The sequence below is a fragment of the Typha angustifolia genome, chromosome 3, assembly GCF_048772165.1.
Source record: "Typha angustifolia cultivar Huaian chromosome 3, ASM4877216v1, whole genome shotgun sequence".
NCBI lineage: Eukaryota > Viridiplantae > Streptophyta > Magnoliopsida > Poales > Typhaceae > Typha > Typha angustifolia.
Window position 1 is genome coordinate 6,450,942 of NC_133241.1, and position 19,217 is coordinate 6,470,158.

General features: G+C 34.7%; 2 protein-coding genes across 7 annotated transcripts; both read left to right on the plus strand.

Moving 5' to 3' along the window:
- The first annotated feature begins 349 nt into the window (after positions 1-349).
- LOC140780067 (uncharacterized) lies at positions 350-10,669 on the plus strand. Of its 6 annotated transcripts, none has more exons than XM_073125389.1 (12): positions 350-499; positions 1,273-1,360; positions 2,154-2,228; positions 3,269-3,624; positions 4,261-4,326; positions 5,059-6,781; positions 6,868-6,961; positions 7,090-7,223; positions 7,871-7,966; positions 8,578-8,702; positions 10,229-10,450; positions 10,527-10,669. In XM_073125389.1, the coding sequence occupies exons 6-8, from the start codon at positions 5,155-5,157 to the stop codon at positions 7,124-7,126; spliced, it is 1,758 nt and encodes a 585-aa protein (XP_072981490.1). In that variant the 5' UTR covers positions 350-499; positions 1,273-1,360; positions 2,154-2,228; positions 3,269-3,624; positions 4,261-4,326; positions 5,059-5,154; the 3' UTR covers positions 7,127-7,223; positions 7,871-7,966; positions 8,578-8,702; positions 10,229-10,450; positions 10,527-10,669. The 6 variants fall into 6 exon arrangements, with proteins under 6 accessions (XP_072981490.1, XP_072981487.1, XP_072981488.1 ...); XM_073125386.1 differs by having other exon boundaries at positions 4,261-4,294; XM_073125387.1 differs by lacking the exon at positions 3,269-3,624.
- A 1,340-nt stretch (positions 10,670-12,009) lies between these two features.
- LOC140780071 (uncharacterized) lies at positions 12,010-18,982 on the plus strand. Its single transcript, XM_073125392.1, has 9 exons — positions 12,010-12,403; positions 13,546-13,608; positions 13,702-13,797; positions 14,389-14,436; positions 16,108-16,179; positions 17,223-17,281; positions 17,494-17,584; positions 17,760-17,933; positions 18,636-18,982. The coding sequence occupies exons 1-8, from the start codon at positions 12,080-12,082 to the stop codon at positions 17,907-17,909; spliced, it is 903 nt and encodes a 300-aa protein (XP_072981493.1). The 5' UTR covers positions 12,010-12,079; the 3' UTR covers positions 17,910-17,933; positions 18,636-18,982.
- Positions 18,983-19,217: the final 235 nt, after the last annotated feature.

Genomic DNA, 19,217 nt, shown 5'->3' on the forward strand with positions numbered 1-19,217 from the left:
AAGAAATTATATATATAAAACTCTTATTAATTTTCGCATTAATTGTGTCTAAAAGAAATGCCATAATCTTTTTAAGATTCGGATACGTATCTGTTTTAGATTTGATCGGTATTTAAAAATTATTTATATTCGTTTAGTTAAAATATAATTTTAATTTTTACTATTTATTAACCGACTCTTAGGTTTTGAGATAAGGATGTCTTGTGAACTGTGATATATAGAGCAATGGTAAAACTCCGAAGACGTGAACTTAATGAAGCGGGCGAGATCCTGTCGGGTCGGATTAGGAGATCAGGTTCTATAACTAACCATTATATAATAAAAGAGTAACTTTTTCACTCTCCTCCCTCGCTCAATCTCCAAAGACCTAAACCCCGTCTCCTCTCTCGATTCGTCCTCTCCCTTCCACCGCCGTCGGTAGCGAGCGGCGGCGCACCACTCTCGATCGTCCCTTTTTCCTCTCTCGGTCGCCTTCTCTCTAGCACTGTGGACGGCGGCGGTATGATCTTTCTCACTCTCTCTCCCTCACTCTCTCCCACTTCTTCCCACCGACGGACGACTTACATTTGCTAATTAGTTTGTGAATTAAGATTCCTGACAATTTTGTTTTAAGTGTCTTGAACTCTTGATGGTGAATTATTGTTAAATTGTGATCGTATTTTGGTATAGTGTACTATTAAATCTTTTATATATACTATATTAGTAGATTTTATATAATTATTTTTATTTTTTATATATTAGATATGCTAGACTACCTTGGCGCCAGACCGTGGGGGTGACCACCCGTTATACACTGTCGCCTTACAATGCACTAGATATCTTAAATGCAATGTTATGTGTTTCTTTAACCTACATGTAATTGGTATCTCTTTCTTTTTGCAATATACATGTATAGATTGCCATTGGAAAATAAATAAATAAATAAATTTTATTTTAATTATCCCGTATCCCTGATGTAATATATCATGCTTTTGAAAATTTGTTGTATCCCAGTATTGATATTGTATCTATATCTCGCATCTATATCAGTGCTTCATATCATATGTTTTAAAATAAAGAAGATGCTAATAAGTTGATGTTTCTCCTCTTTCCTTAAGCACCATAATCATCACCTTTTCATTTTTGTGAGTTCAATTTGTTTACACAAAATGTTTGTCTGGATCTTCTCTTACTTAAGTCAGAGCCAATTATTTTTTACTGATGTAACAAAGTTTCATTTTTTTTTTTCTTGTTGGAACTTCTTGCTGATATCTCATGCATATTTTTTCACAGTTTAAAACATGCACGTTTCTTTTCAAGATGGAAAAAAGTTATGGTCACTAATGTGGCACAAAGAGGATGTGCTTGACAAGAAGCGGAGGTTTGTCAAGATCAGAAAATTTTCTTTTCTTTCTAATTCTTAATGGTCTGTGAGTTCATACTTTTGGTCTATTTATCCAAACCTTTCCATATGTTATCTCGTTGCTACTTCCCTTTGGTTAATTGAAAGCTATAAGTGTTTTTATTGATCATTGTTGAATGAACCAATTGGCCATTTTAGTCGAAACTGACCTGAAATGCTGTATTGGGATCACCTCAGTCGATCCTGATTCATATCGGGATCGGTCGAAACTTAGAAGCACGGTACGTTTAATTGAAATGCTCATAATTGCCAAATCACTACCTCTATTGTTGATGATAAATTGTTATCATGTGGTTCATGAAAAGGATTATCCAACTTTTCTAAACATTTTCTCAAATAGAATATTGTCATATACTCGGTTCGCAGCATGTAACAAAATGGCCTAAGAAGCATCTAAGGACGGTATAAAACTATGCCAGGCAAAGAAGAATTTTACTATTGTATTTAGATTGATGTACCAAAAAAACATAAGGAACGAGGAACAAGAAGCATACATGGTGTTGAACTAGGATTATGATATAGTATTGTATTTAGATTGATGTACCAAAAATATTGTAGAAGTGTATAGGATTAGGTGGACCCTGGTTGGTGATTTTAAACAATACAGATAAAGAATACTAGGCTATTATTACTTCTAAACAAATGGCTAAGGCCTCCTCTTGCACACTTTCCTTCTTCTTGCATATATCTTAGATTTCCGTTGGCTGGTATGGATTTGGGAATCTCAATATAAGGCATGACTCTTGTGCAGGTGGTTGCAATCAACATATGCCAACTCCGATGGCAATCAAACAAGACCGAAAAGACCCAAGTTCTTAACCAATATGTGAGTGTAATTACTACATTTTTATTTTACACATCTAACATCATTCATGTTCTAAGTAATCCTCAATATTGTAGTCATGTTAGCATGGCCATCAATGAATAACATACACTTTCATTAGCTTTTAGGCTGCACCATTAGCTTTAGAATACTTTGACATATAGCTCAGAGGTGGTTGTTGCATAGCTGATGGCCTGAGGTCGCTTGATGTCATTGTAAATACTTGAGCCTTTCTTATGGGAGGATTGTCTTGAGTATGTCTGGGATGTTTTTGAACCTAAGATTTTTATATAGTTCGTTGTTAAGGTCTAATTTATGTCCAAACTGGATCTTCAAATATTTTTGGTTTTTTGTTTATTTAATTATATTATGGATTTTGAGTCATACTTAGAACTTAGTTATGTTAAGGTTTAGGTTAAATTTCACTATCCCCCTGAATTTTCATTTTTATCACTTTGCCCTCTTGTGATTCAGACTAACGTGAAACTTTTAACTTTTCCATCCAAACTTAATATAAAAAGTATAAATTCTCATAATATCTCTATGATATTAGTAATCCCATTATTTGAGTAAATATGAATCTTCTATAACTATATTTTTAAGTTGATTGAAAATTTGTATTCCATGATCATATATTTAAAGGGGGTATATTGGGATAGTTAGATAATAATTAAGATTTGAGACTTGTAATCTTAGGTAGGAGAAGTGTTAAAAAGTTGAAAGTGCATTTTGTTTTAATTTGAAGAATAAGATACAATGATTAAATTTAATGAAAAGAGAAGGATGATTATGACATTTAATATTTATTACAGTAGGAAATTTCCTCTAGTAATTTTTAAAATTTTCTTTGTATTTTCTATTAAATTTGAATGGAAAAGTTAACAGCTTCACATTAGTCTAAAGTTTAAAAGACAATGGAGCAAAGTGATATAAATGTTAGTCTAGGGGCTAGTTTGATTTTGGGCAAAACCAAGGGAAGCAGTTTGTAATTTACCCTAAGTTTTAACTTAATTACTCATATTTAAGTCTTAACTACGTTTCAGAAGCATCAATCTGTAAAGAAGCCTGGAGGGCATCGATGGCTGTGCCACAAGAGAGGGAGAGAAAAGGAGGAGGGAAACTAGTAGCACTTCGTTGTCGTCGTGACCTCACAGTCACCCGTCGTGCCCGAGGTTGCCGATTGCGACACGGAGGCCTTGGTTTTTGCTGGCTCGAGGAAGAAGACGACTTGAATGGGTCGAGTCACCGGGTCTATTTGGAATAAAAACTTAAGTTGCAAATCCGCATCACGACCGGTGACCTCGGGCACGATGGGCAATGGCGAACGGTGACGATGAAGAGTTTTCAGTGAAGTACTGCTAGGAAGAGTGCCGAGTGGCACCCTTCATGCCACGTGCCGGTATGCTGCTGGCATAGCCATCGTTGCTTGAGGGCATGCATTGAACTTTGAGATTGTTAGTGTTAATAATTATTGTTTAGAATGTTAGACCACCTCCTCTCTCTCTCCCATCTTGGAATAGTTTAACAAATATTTCTTATCAAGGATGATTAGTGACAAATCCATATTATCTTAATTGGGGTTCTTAGTTTATTTTATTTGTGCCAGACTTCTTGCAGTAAATGTATTGGAATACATTGACCTGCTTTTAACTCTATCTATGATCTTGATAGAGCAGATCATCTACCAAGCTTATCTTTATTTTCTGTAATATTTTCCTGATTTTTGATGACATGCTATTGAAAGACAACGATGTAATGTAGGTTTCCAATTATTATTACTACTAATTTTTGGTGGTTTAAACGTCAAAGCTCTTCTTTGTTACCATGGGAGCTGCTTTTTATGCATGTATTATTCTCTGGACAAATAGACCTGCTTAATAAGGGATTTTATTACTTGATTTAACTAAGTTCCTATTTATATGTTCTTTTTCCTGATGCTGCTGAATCATGCTATGTTTACTTGCTTCCTTATTTACTACGGGCAGTGTAACTGTGATTATTAGTAATTAACCATTATCCTATTGTACTTATGCAGGCACATACCACATTCAGAGTTAAGGAGTGATGAAGTGAGTTGTTTCCCTTAAAATGTCATGCTAAGGTCTAAATCACTGAGCTTTTATGTGTTAAGGTTATTATTTGAAGTGTGAGATACACTTTACTCATATAGTTACAATGATCTCTTCTGCGGAGGGTTACATCAGAACTATCATTTTATTTTAAGAGGTTAATTTGTGTGAAATTGTCATATTGATTTCATGTCATATCTAATTGATATGTAGTGGTGTAGAGCTACCTTGAATTCCACAGCATATATTTGTATTTAATCCTAGAATCCTTGATGCTGCGCTATCAAATAGGTAAAATTCGTACAATTATTTTGTTTATTTCAACACAGGCTTAAGATAGACTCATAGAAGAGGTTGAAATTATTTTTATGATATGCAATGCCACTTTCTTTTAACTGTTCATAGTATAATGCATATCTGACATATTTTCATGTAGTCGACAGAACTGATCTAGCTTTTCTATAGTCAAACCGTTGCTTTAGCTTTTCTATAGTCACACACTGTTGCTATAGGAAAATATGATTATTACGATGATCTGCAAAAAAAATATGTTATTGTTTATTTGGTATACCATCTAACAATCACAACAGATAGTATTTTTGGATTTTGATATATGCCTAAAACATGCTTACTCAGTGAGATTATTAATGTTCTCCCTTTTGTTGTTTACACACCATATCGCTGCTTAGTTATGGTGTTTTATTTTATATGAGGTTCTTTTTTAGAGAATTTATGTGAGGAGTTTTAATGATTATATTTCACAGGTATCTTATGAGAATGTACGAATTAATGTTGAAAAATGCTTTGGATCATTTCATTGGAAGCACCATTTGGTTCAAGACTATCTCCATCTCTTTGACATGCATATAATGGAGAGTGACTCTCAGGACAAATCCAACTTCTTGAAGGCTTTTTCCTCCAAAGTTGATGACTTGAACAATAACGCACTTTGCAGTGTTGCTAATATTGTTACTAATAGCAATGTTAGCTTTGAAAAGACCCGTCCAAGAATGAAGAAAATCATGAAGGACTATCTTCCTGATTTTATTCAGCATCTTAATAGCAGCACAGGCCCTATGTTAATGCATCAGTTATCACAAATTTTTAGTAGCCCATGCAACTTTAGGGACAAACCTCTGAGGCTTCTCACCCCTGTCACTCCACCACTTCTTTCATCAATTCATAATATGTTGGAAAGACTTGAGGAAATGACTTCTCAGGAGCTTGTTGCAATTAACAGAAAGCTTAGAGGTGTTGCAGTTGTACCTCAATTTCCACCTGTACATAGTTCCTACAATAAGGATTTTCTTATGGAGCGAGTTAGAAGACGATGCAATAAGTTTGTATTGGCACTTAAGGAAGGGATTGATTTGCCTAAAGAGTTAGCTAAGGCACTATCTGTCATGCTGTTGTCTCTCAAGCAAAAATTAAGATGTGTTGATATATCAATGTCAGAGTTTTTTCCCTTTTCACCTGATATACTAGGTGTGCAGAATGATATTCTCAAAGCTCTTTGGTCACTATCACAGGTGAAGCCTGAAGAGCTGAATCTTCTGCATCCTCAGCTGGACCCAAACGGCAAAGTTCCAAGGAAGACTTTCAGAAAAGTTCTTAGGAAATACTTGATGGAGTGTTTATTTGAATGCGATGAAATAAATATAACAGATGAAGCACAAAGTGCTCTTGCATTTATCAATAGGAGGTCTCGACGCCGGCCACGCATGTTTGCAAAAGAGACAAGAGAAGAAGAGGTAGAGGCTGTATTAAATATGAGCTGTCAGCTAAAAATTGTTATAGCAAGCCTGTTTCCAGATCATAAGAAAGAAGAAGAATGTGCAATTGCATATTTGCCTGCTTTAGGAAGTGACAGTGAAAGTGGTATTAATGATTTTGAAGTGTGCGAAAATAGCTATGCCTTTAAGTCTTCTGAATGTCAACATCAACAAGTATATGGATCTTGCTCAAATGACTTAGTAGAGGCTACTGGAGATTACAAACCTGCATCCTCTGCATCCTCTGCATCTACCACTATCAATGGTACTTTGCCCTCTGATCTTCCTGTGGCTTCCAGATTTATTATAGGGCAGCGTAATGATATAAAGGCTTTTGATTCATGTCCGCAGGAATCAAAAGATATCTATCCTCGAGATGCTCTTTGGAGAATTGAAAGCCGAAGGGGAATGACCCATGAGGCTCTTAATGATGTTGTCACAAATGTCACAAAGAAGCCCAGATTAGAGTATGATGTTCATATAAAAGGTTTCAATTGTCCTGACAAGTCAGAAGATCTTCATCCACAAAATGATCCTAGGAGCAATAGGAACAGTGAAATTGAGGTCCAAGAGGTCTGTGATGAGACAGCACTGTTTGCCCATAGGCTTATAGGCCTTATGCTGGATAAATTTTTGCAAGTAGAGGGAAGAGAAGCAGATGCATTGACAAGTTTTTATCTTAGAGATGGATCGTCATCTGCTGTAGATCTTCAAGGTGCTCCGACATTTTTCTTGTCACATGATTTAAAATTCTCTTTTTTAGTTTTGACGAAGTTATGATTTTTCAATTACCATAATCAGAAAATGAAGGTTCATTGAATGTTTCAAAGGAGAATATAATGGGTCAGATTCTTATCCATGCAGTAGATGATGTTGCTCCTTCTTTGTCAAAGAGGTATCTAATACTTAGCTTTAAAAATTCTGAATGCTGTTCAAATTTTTCCAACTGGCAATTTGCGTTAGTTTGCTCATTTGAAGAGGTGATTAATTGTTCCTCTTTTTGGTTTTACTGGGTTACACTAGTATTGAAAGAGTGAAGAAGTTGATGGAACTTCCTTAGCAAGCATAGGCACATGCTGGTTTTTCACAAGGCATGCTTTGAATGCACAGCCACATGAATTTCAGATAGTAGAATCTGAAGATGGCAACCAACTTTGGTAAGTGAATCTGTTGTTTCAGACTGTGCAAACTTCTCTCTAGTTTGGTTACAGAAATAATTTTTTATTTTAAAGCCTCATCTGTTTGGATATAATTATAATTACTATATACTAGAATTCTAACTTTTTGCCACAAATTTTTAGCAGCAGATAGTATAATTGCTGCTAAAAATTGTATTCAGCAGCACATGTTGGTATTGCTTCTAATTTTGTCACTTACTATAATTTAGTACACTTTAGTTTAGGTGTCAGTATAGCTATGGAACTTTGTGACATTAGGAAATTGCTACTGTTTCTCTTGTTTTTAGTAGCATTTGTGTAGGCATTTAGTAATGATTTCAATTGTCACTGATAATTCATATTTTAATAGCAAATAATAAATCTGTCACTACTCACTAATTACTTGCTTAACCTGCTTCTTAAGAAGTAAAAGTTAAACCAAAATTTTTTCACTATCTCAAACCTCCTACATCTTACAGCGCTGCCCCCTCATCTTCGTGTTTCCTCTTCCCTTTTTTATTTCAAGATGGCACAGAACCGCTCCTACATTTCTCATCCTCCATTTTCTTCTAAACTATCAAACATCCCGCATTCCCTCAACCCGTAATATCTTATCTCATTCGTTCATTTTCTCTTTGTACATTTAGATTGGAGATGGTTGGGAGATGAGCAATACTATGCAATCAATTTGGATCTGGAATGTAGCTACAAGATGATGCTCACAATTTCGATAGTCATACCTGGTGAGCTTCTATATTTAAGATTTTTATTGCTTTCTAATTGCATTAGTTTTTGTAATTGATGCATTGGCTTTTAGATAGCATTTTCTTTGAATTCTGGAGCTTTTATCTAAATTTTGTGTTTCATTTTTTGGGTTTGATTTGGCTTTGTAGTAATTGTTTTTCTTATTTTAGATCATGATAGTCCGCAATTGTTAAGGATTATAATTACTGTTTGACAAAGTGCCCGAACCATTTTGAAAGTCCCTTTGTAGTTTATAAATTTAGTTATTAAACAATTGACATTAGATATTTTTTTATCATTTACTCGTGCTATTGAACAATTGTTGTTAGGAATTAGTGATCTTTGCCTATTCTAGTTTGTGAATGATAACATTTATATATCCCTATTTTCTTATTTTACATAATGATAATCTACAATCATTATGTATTACAATACTGAATGCCAAATGTTTGACAAAGTGTCTGAACTAGTTCGTAAAATTTGTTATTGAAGAACTGTCGTTAGATTTTTTTATCGTTTACTTGTGTTAATTGTCATTTAGGAATTAGTGATCTTTACTTTTTTCTAGTTCTTGAATGGTAACATATATATTCCTGTTTTCTCATTTCAGATTGTGGCAATGAGAAATGTTAAGTATTACAATAATCCCTTGGCAGTTCGCTAGGAATACTTCCATACTCTCACCTTATCTATATCAGATATGATACTCGTCAAGTACTTCCGGATACATGTCAGGTACTTCTAGATACGCGTCAGATACTTCTGGACACATCTCAAATATTTCCTTAAAATATCCGAACTTTTAAAGATGAAATTAATATTGTGGATACTTCTCGGATACTTAGATACTTTTTGAATACTTCTTAGGTTCCTATCAATATGAGTCAAATCGGAGGAGATATTTACCTTTCATTTCTTATCGAATCTAAAAGGTTTCATTTTGTTAAAAGATTGAGTTCATCTGTTTAATTTATGATCTATATTAGGAAATCATGTTACAATTGTCAATTTTTTTTTATAAAATTTATAGATTGAATCCGCTTGTTTATTTATCATCTTAGTTAGTAGCATACTACATAATATAAAGTTCTTTGTTACAAATGATAGTTCTTTTAATGGATAAATTGGAGGTCTCTTATAGTTTATATAAACTATCATATGCAATAATAATATATAATTTCTCAATTAAGAAAATGGAAGTACACAAGTTCACTAATATATATGCATATATGAGTTATGTATCGTAGGCGTATTATATCCCTATTTCTAAAATTTGCCATATCGGCATATCATATCCATATCCATGCTTCATAGTAGTGCATAAAATTAGTTATTGAACAATTGTTTGTTTAAAAACTACTTTACTCATTCTAGTTTGTTTGATAAAACACACACACACACACACACACACATATATGTTATATTTATATATCTGCTTTCTCATTTTAGATTATGATCGTCAGCATTGTTAAGAATAATAATAATGCACAAGCCTTTGAGAAAGTGACTTAATGAAATTCCTTAGCAGTTTGGAAATTTTAAAAATCCAAGATTCTTGACTATTGAGAAATTAAATGAATTTATGTTGGTTAAACATACCATTTATACGACAAATATAAAAAATGGAGTGTGGCCGAGCCTCCATGGACATATGTACCAGGCTATAATTTTAGCATCAATGGCTATTCCCAAGGACCTATTCATCTAAATAACCATCTTCTATGTGCTTTTAACAAATTTTTGACTATCTTTGATATTGAGTTTTGTTATTTGCAGTTCGATTTGATTATTACTACTAGAATTCGATCTCTTAAGTAAATTCGTTGTAAACATATTCTTTTGATGTTCCTCATCATAAAATCATGTTTAAGATATTTGCTTGTTTAGAAAGGACCTTCATTATCTTTATTTATATACTTCTATATACAGCAAACCACTTATAATCTGTAGAATTCACTTTTTTGCATAGTTTTCTTTATTCTTAAAAACTCAATTTTTTCTCTTCCTAATTCTGATTCATGTCATTTAGCAAATGCTTTTGATTGCCTTGGAATCCTTCCTCTGTTTGGTTTGGTTTCAAGTTGTTACTTATTAGATAGACAAAAGCCTGTTCTCCTTTTACATCTGTAATTTGTATATCTCCTTACTTTCATTTTAATACAAGATCATATCAAACTTAATTTGACAACTAGATTTAAGCATATCAGGATGCAACTATGTGCACAATTCCAACTCCTTTATTTTTTTTTGTCCAACTTCAGTTGTCGGAACAATTGGAATGCCACGAGTCACCTACCATCTAATGAATTGCAGGTTGAATTCGTAGTTCTTGGGAGTTGTAAATACCTGCAAGATATATGATGATTTGTCACCTACCATCTAAATTAGGGCAATGCTATTGGAACAACAATTGAGAATGTTTGCATCAATATATCAGTGGTAAAGGCAAGCTTCTAATTCGACACTATGGGCATTCTATACATGTAAGTATTTCCCTATTGGAATTACACAAGCTTATATATCTTAAGGATAACTGAATTCTCTTTCTTTTCGTTGTAGGTTGAACAGATTTTGGATGTTGATTTCCATTTGTTATTCGATTTACCATTGTAATTTAGTTATGTGAAAAATACTGAATAGTTGCAGCGGGTAATTTCTTTTGTAGAACATGTGGATAAATGGAATTTGATGAACGATGTTTTCATGTGGCTTATTTGCTGAATGATGTTATCTTTCTCGAGAAAATGGTCGTCTGATGTGTTCGATGGAAAAGCTACAGCCTACAAGAGATCTATTCAATATATATTTTGTTGCAGTATCTTCTTTCTACAATTGTGCTTGACAACTACATCTGGAAATGGTACATTGCGCTGCTGAAAATGATACTTCTGTAAGCAACTTTATTCGAAACTAAGTATGCAGGACATGCTAACATCATAGCAGAGAGTTTTCCTGCTAGCTAAATGACTTTTTAGCAGCAAATACATTTTCAATTAAACAACATTTAATGGCAGGTCTATTTGGTACTATTACTTCTTTAGTAGCAATTATAATCATCACTAATTCATGTATGTATAGTAGCAATAATATTTGTTACTACATGTGAAAAATTCTGCAGCAAATACTGGATTCACTGTCAAGATTTAGCGACGACAGTTGCCGTAACAGGTCTAATATTTGATGCCAAACTCTTATATTTGAATGAGGCCACAAACATGAAGGTTGAATTGGCTTTCTGTTCTTAAAATCAAATCCCTAAATTGTTGGATATTCTTCAATTCAATGCCAGCCATGGTATTGTCATCAGGTTGATACTAGTTTGGCTTGAGTTATACCATATGTGACTCTATAATTCAAGCACACACTAACAACTATCTAAGAAGTTTTTATTGTGTTTCAATATGTGAGTAGATGAATCCATATCTAGATAATTAAGAGATTTGCATATAAAGAGTTTTTTTTAATATAATTTATCACTTAAAAGTTTAAAATGTTGTAAATTGTCACTAAAATCTTTTACATTATATGTATTACCATTGTGGTTAGTTTTTAAATAGAATATTTCTAACTGGTTGTTGTCAAAATTAATATCTTTTTTCTTGGAGTTTAGAGTGTAGAATCTTTATGAAGATAATTTCGTGTTACTATAATGTTAGGTTAAATATATTTAATAGCTTTGAAAATATTTTAAATAATTTATAGAAGAGTTAAATAATCTTTTTAAATCTAGATTTAGTTTTAATCATGATTAGTATTTTTGGGGGAGCACAATAATTTGGATGGCAATTTTGATATTTTGAATACTTCAGTGGCAATTATGTAAAAATCCCTTAAAAGACAAACAATGTTTACGTTAATTTAACTTATAATTTAAGTATTTAACTGAAAATATAAGGTCTGATTTGCAAATTTTGAAAATACAGGGTTGGAAACAGAAAATCGTTAAATTGGAAGGCCTTATTTATAAATATTCGGCCTTCGGCGGCTCAGATCTTATAATTCTCTCGCTCTCGCTTCTTTAAAGCCTTTTCGCTAATAAATAGCATCGAATACTTCGGCGTCGTCTCTCTCTCTCTCTCTCTCTCTCTCTCTCTCTACACCCTAAGCGCGAGATGAGGAGACCTCGACCTCGCGCTCTGTTCCCACTTCTCCTTCTTCTCGCCCTCCCCCTACTCTTCTCATCATCATGTTCTTTCGAATCCGATGAGCTCCTCCTCCAAGACGACGAGGAGTTCGAGGGATTCCGATCCCCCGATCCCGATCATGTGAAGGTCACTCGCCCTCCTCCGACTCCGATCCGCCGGAGAGCGGATCTGGATTCCCCGTCGGACTCGAAGGCGATCCAGTTCCCGCTCGAGCACGCCTTCGGTGACTCCGATTTCTCCGCCGCCGGGACCTTCACGGCCCGCCTCAAGTCCTGGAGCCACGGCGGCCAGGTTTCTCTTGTCTTCTGAAGCATCAAATTTTGATCTTTTTAGTTGTTTGGATCCGCCTCTTGTTTCTTCTTTAGTTGCAATCATTGCTTCAAAAAGGTTTATAACTGCGTGCGTACATTCCAAATTTGCAGTTCTAATACTGTTAGAAGTGGTCGCATCTAGATAAGAGAGTGATTTTAGTTTCTAGTTACGGAAATTTTCTCAGACAAAAATTAAGAAATAAGGGGTATACATTGCAGAAAACAAAGTTTTGAAGGGTATATACACAGATATCAAATTTAGAGGATATACATGTAAATAAGAGATTAGGGGGGTATGCTTGCAAAAAATCCGTTTTGAAGAACAGGTGCATGGTCGCTTAGGTGCTCATCTTGGGTGAAATCCACCTACGACCATGCGGATGCCACTTCTTCATATTCCTTAGCATTTAGTATTTATCCTACTTAAGATGTTTTTCTAGTTTCGAATTGTTGTAGTGTAGTGTCTTCCTATGTTCTTACTGAAAGACTCAATTGGGGTCTTATTCATTCATTTTGGTCTTTTTGTTTGTACATTATCTTCATAGGGTATTAAATTTCTAACCTGTATTGACAGACAAAAATATTAGAGATGGCTTACCGTGTGACTGTGTGTATATACCCTTCATGCACACCTGCTAAAGCACTTTGTGGTCCTTATCTATGTCAACTTGCATGACAGAAGCATATCTAGAAATGAGATCGGTATACTGGATTAGCCATATGAATAAAAGGTGAGTAAAAATAAATGACTAGCTGTCTATGGAGATGTATAACCAATAAGTTTTGGAGGGCTCATTATTTGGAGCAGAGATAACTTTGTATTTTGTATATTGTATTGGAAGATTTGTACTGATTTGCCTCCTCTATAGCATACTTTCTTCCTTCTTGTTAACTTGCAATTATGACTAAACAACTTTCTTCCTTCTTGTTAACTTGCAATTATGACTAAACAACTTTCTTCAATGTATAGCTCATATAACTTTTCATCTTTTAATCCTCCACAAGTAGGATGTTTAGAATTTTGAATCATACTACATGACTATTTTTGTAACTGTAAGTTGATCATCTCCTTGAATTTGTGTGATTTGATCCGAGTTAAATAGTTCTATTATTTGTGTGTAGACTCTTACCAAGCTTCGATTTTCGAGGAACACACTTACTGAAGAAGAGAAGGAAGCATTTGAAGTAATTTCTTGTCCTAATGCTCTGTGAGTTCTTTTGGCTTGGGTTTGGCACTCATAATGAAGTACTAAAGCTGATGAGAGTTATTTACTGCAGAGGTTGTTGAAGGAAGATAATTTTTATACGATCAGAATACCATCTAATGTACTGAACCCTGAAGGAAAAGATTATGTTCTTTCTTCTGTCAGAGCTGTAAGTTGGTTTCTCTTGTTGTCTGTTTTTGTTGTTTTCTCTACCATGCTTGCATAAGCACCCCACCCTTCATACTTTTGGAGTTGCATTTTGCATTGTTCAAATAGATACCTCTTCCTATTGTGCTTTTTAAATTTATTTTCTTTGCACTTTACCAACAGAATGTCTGCCTGTCTATAACAATGAAATGATTATGTCTAAGTTCAGTTGAGCTGCTTTTTGATCTTAGTATTTAATAGTGAACAATTTAAGAAAAGATTTACCTTAGGTACTTTCGATTAAATTGCTTTAATGTCCTAGACAAAAAGTGATATTTTGCGAGGGAAGAGCAAATGACTGTTGTAACCAGTAAGAGGAACTGTGGGTACCGAAAATTGTACAAACAAGGCAAACAATCTCGGCTATTCCTTTTAAAATCAATATAGTCAGGTAAACAATTTTCAGTGTAATTGCATACCAGATCAAATAGAATTGGTAGTCTGTCACTGTCTACTTGATTTGTAATATTGTTGCATCTACTTTGAGTAAGGTTGCATTAGCATGATGTATTTCTTTTCACATTGTTTTAACTGGGTGTTTCTTGCATTTCAGAGGTGCCTTCCGAGGGAGAGCTTGGATGAGCATTTAGTTTTCCACACGGTAATTGCCTACATATGATTTATGATCTCCTTCTCTCTTACACTTTGTACCTATGAAGTTCCTCTTGTGAGTGGAATGGTTTCTTTGGTATATAAATAATTATCAATAATATTGAAACTTGATTTGAGAATTCTTATGATTAATTTTTTTCTCAAGGATGAAATTCACATTTCTTGAACTTATGTATAAGAGGACTATAATGCATGAATTGCAAGGTGATGGAGCTGACCTCATGGAAAAACAAATAGTTGGATATTGTGATAAGTTGAGAGTAGGGGTGTAAACAAGTTGAGCTTGAGGAAGCCGCCTCAAGCTCAGGCTTGGCTCAAAATTAATTTTGAGCCCTCCAAAGCTGAGCCAAACCAAGCCCAACTTGAGCTCAAGCTTGATTAGAGGAGGAGGAGGCGGTAGCGGGGATGGCGGCTTGACTTGTTGATAGAGGAGGAGGAGGAGGAGGCCGAAAGAGGCTGGAGGAGTTGGTTAATGGTGGAGGAGGAGGAAGAGAAGGAGATAGGATTTGTTGGAGAGATTTTTATTAGATTTGGAATTAGGGTTAGATAGTGATAGGATAATAGTAGCTATCGGATAAAGATCTAATGGCTATAAATATATTTATATATAATATTAGTAAATATTATATTTAAGTTGAGCCTGAGCGAAATGGCTCCAGTTTAGGCTCAGCTCAAAATTTAAATCAAGCCTTAAAATAAGGCTCAGGCTCGGCTAAACTCAAGTCAAATTGAGCCGAGCTCGAGCCGCTCATTTATTTTGGCACCTCTACTTGAGAGATAGAGTAGGACTTCTAGCAAATAAATCTTTTAGTGTGCCATTTCAAATTTGTAGCAGGCTGTTATATTTAGCAGCACAAATCATTTAATGAAGGGCTGTAAGAGTTAAGACCTCTAACATATACCATGCTTAGCAGATATCTTTATATGCTTGTAGATTATGTTTAATATATTTTGATGATAATGGCTTTATTGGAAATTTGGAATTGGTAGATGTTGGGACACATGAAACTGCAATATTCAAAAGTCTATCTTTTAGTAAGTCAAAGGTAGCTATATCTTTGTGCACTTAAAAGTCCTCGAGAGCTTACTCTATAGGGAACTTTTAAAAAAGGGAAGAAGAAGGCAATCCTGAGGCATGCTCTCTGGGTTTTGATGTCTTCGGGAAAATTATTTTGGCAGATTTAATGGCAGTACTGATACGTAGAGAAACTATTTAACTTTTTCAGAAGAACATGCAGTTCAATGAGGAAATTGAAGATTTAGCTCTGAATTAAAGTAGTCTCCTTAATTATTAAGTTTGAACTCTGAATATATTATATCAAATGCTAATATTTTGTACGATGTGATAAATGTTCTATAGCATATACAATGTGATGAACAAGGAGGGTTTCTGGAAACGAATTTTGTTCATTTTTTTTCTTTTTTTTTTTTTTTTGGAGTAGATGTCTGATAACATTCTAGGGTACAAATTTAGCAGGAAAGAATATATCAATGAAATAGAGTCCTAGTACATTTGAGTAGTAAATGATTCTCACTAGTGTTGCTAATCCTGATTTTCTAAATGCCAAATGCAAAGTATTATAATTCCCTACCTCCTGTAGGAACTTCCTGAGATTATTGATAAACTTTTAAGCTTCTTCTGTTGCATGTTTCTTCACAGGATGGTGTAAATATTTTGGCAGTCAACTATGGATCTGCTGGAGCATGTCAATATCCACGGTTACTGAAACTTGTAAGTTAATAATTTCTGTATCTGTACTTTTAGTATGTTTTGAAACCGACTCTTAGTCATGAGGAACAATTGCTAAACAAAATTTGCATTGGTGCAATCCAAAGTTGTGATCAATGCTCAAGAACTATGGGCCAACAACATAACCCATTGACTGTATTTTCTTGACTTCTCTTTCTTTCTTTTCTCCAAAATGTTAAAGCTGTCTGACTTGGATATCCTGAGTGCTTCAGTAGCTTTTAGTAATTTAAAGAACAATTTGGCCTGTAGTTTAACCTAGACAATAATGACCTAAAGAATTTACTCTTTTCACTCTTGTTCCATCATGATGCTGAATGGCGATAAGTGTCTAAAGTATTGAGTTTATGAAAGAAGTTATATCCTTCCTTGCCGTCAGGTACCTATCCTCTTCCTTCTCACAACATCTTGCAGAGGCCTTGGAAGGATGTCTTTACACCTAAGCCTGACATATATTCACAACCATACTCTTAGCTTAGACAAACTCATATGTAGTCACTTTTTTCAAATAGAATTTAGATTGACATCTGCATTTTAATACAATGAAGAAGTAGAATATTCTGAAGATTTTAGTATGTATTTAGACCTGGGGCACCATTCCAGAAAGAAGCATCCAAGTTTGGTCATGTTACCTGAGTATATTCATCTCAGGTCTGATGGATTTGTCTTTGCAAGGTAGACCACATATAAACACATGTTAAGTTCAGATTCTTCAGAAGTTTTATTTTTACCTTTATGTGTCCTTTTATAATTAAATTACTGGCAGTCAAGTGTATACAAGGATATTTTCAGTGAATTCAGTTTAAATTAGCATAACATATCAGTGAACATTGCTCAAGAAGTGTTTAGGTCGTTGTTGAAACATATGACTATGAGATTTGGGATTGATAATAGGATAGAGATGCAAAGGGAATGCATTACTGAGAGTAGAGTCAGAATAAGTTTACAAACTTCGGCTTCTCTTTATTTTGTTTCTTTCTTTAAAGATTCGATAATATTTTGATCTTGAATTTGTGCTCTTGATTCAGCCTGCAAAATGGTCATTCAATTCCTATACTGTTCTGAAGAATAGTGAACAAGCGCCAAGGTAACATAATAAATCTCTGCTGTGCAAAAGTTGCATAGTAGGATGTTGTCTTCTTTTAGACTATCAAAGTCAGAACAGCACTCATATTGTTTGTAGAGCATACAGAAAAGTGAAAGCATGGTCTCCTTTCATAACAATATATATGTTGGATAGCATTAACTTGCTAACTTATTTTTCTTCTACAAAAAAAAATTTATTATGCACATGGGCAGAACTCCAACATTTACGGAACAACTGATTGTGGGGGAAGATGGACTTGGCGAAGGAGTAATACCTCCTGAGAAGTCTTTTTGGGCTAAATATGTGAGTAGTGCTTCCATAGATTTCTTTTATTACCTTTCCTTTCTGGGGTGAATCATATTTGTTTCTATTGACAAAGCTGTAGGTTAGTTTTAAGGATTTATTATATGCACCAAGGATATTTGAAGATTCTGATTGTTTACGTTTTATCTATTTACCTCTGTTTACAACTTTGCAGTGGATGTATTTAATTCCTCTCGGTCTCATTGTCATGAATGCAATTACACAAGCCATGAACATGCCAGAAGAACAGGCTTCGGGGCAGGCTCCTGGGCAGGCTGCACCGCAAGCACAGCGTGCCCCAAGTGCTGCTGTCAGGAGAAGATGAGCATGAATTGAATCCCTCATTCAGGTACTTGTTCTATTTAGGTTGCCAAGAGCTGTACAGTTAGAAAACTACATGGCGTGGGTAAATATTATCAAAGCTAGCAATGTGTCCCCTTTATTTTGTGTTGGCTATTCCACATCCTTAATCTAAAGGGCTTTCATGTCAACTATTCATTTCATCTAACTCTTTCATGGTCATCTCTCTGCTGTAGCTCGTACAATTTGAACTAGATCTCTCCTTTTCAAGTTTAGTTATCTGATTGGTGGAATACTTCAATCAAGAGACACACTTCGGGATTAGATATTCCCACATTATTCTACTATTCCCTGTTGGATCCTTTGCTGATTAGTGGAATGAATCCAACTCCACTAGAAATCCCTTAGATTATTTGACGTGATGATTCTGAGGAGAATATCACAATTGGTTTTTAGGAATCCAAAATCCCTGGATTCATAAATCGGCCAATGAGATGGTAATCATGGTATATACTGGAAATCTAGGATTTTAAGTCTGGTGCCTCTATATGAAGGCGGCTTCCTATTTTTTGTTAGCTAGCTATTGCTGTTAACTTTGCTAATCCAGTGGCTGGCTATATCTGATCAGTCATGGTGCCTAATTTTTTCTGTCTATGGATGACCTAGGAAAATTTTCAGTATTTTCTTGGTAACAGTAATATATCTGGTTTTTTCTCCATTATTTTGACAAACTTTCTGTGAATATTTTCAGAGACTTCTGCAAAGGGCTGGGGCTGACATGGCTACGTCTGCGCCATCATACCCGGAGAATTAGCCGTATTAATTAATTTCTTTGCGTTTATATTGCTGACTAAACATTTCTAAGTTGCTAAATGGGTGGACGAAAACATCTTTGTTTACTGATAGGAGCCATCGCGGTTCTTCACAATCCAGTGCAAGTACCAGAATATCATTGCGAGTTCGTTTATTTAACCAGTTGATGCTTGTATAATGCGATCAAATGAAGTGAAAATTCCTTTTGAAGGTAGCAACAGGGCAAGCTATCTTTAACTTAACCAGAGTCTCAAATTGTGTGATGGTTGAAGTTTTCTTTTTCTATTTGTGAGCATAGCAACACACCAAGCTTGTTATTTTGCTTAATAAGTCGTCAGGCATAATTTATTACTGTGAATGATAGATAATGTTTGAACCAACCATTGTGCGACCAAATCAAACATTGTTCATGAACTTGTGTTGGCATCTTCGAAAACACTCACTCTGGCATCTCTTAATTCTCATAATTTAGAGAGTAATCCTCATGAGAAATAACAATAGGCATTTCCTTTTACCAGAA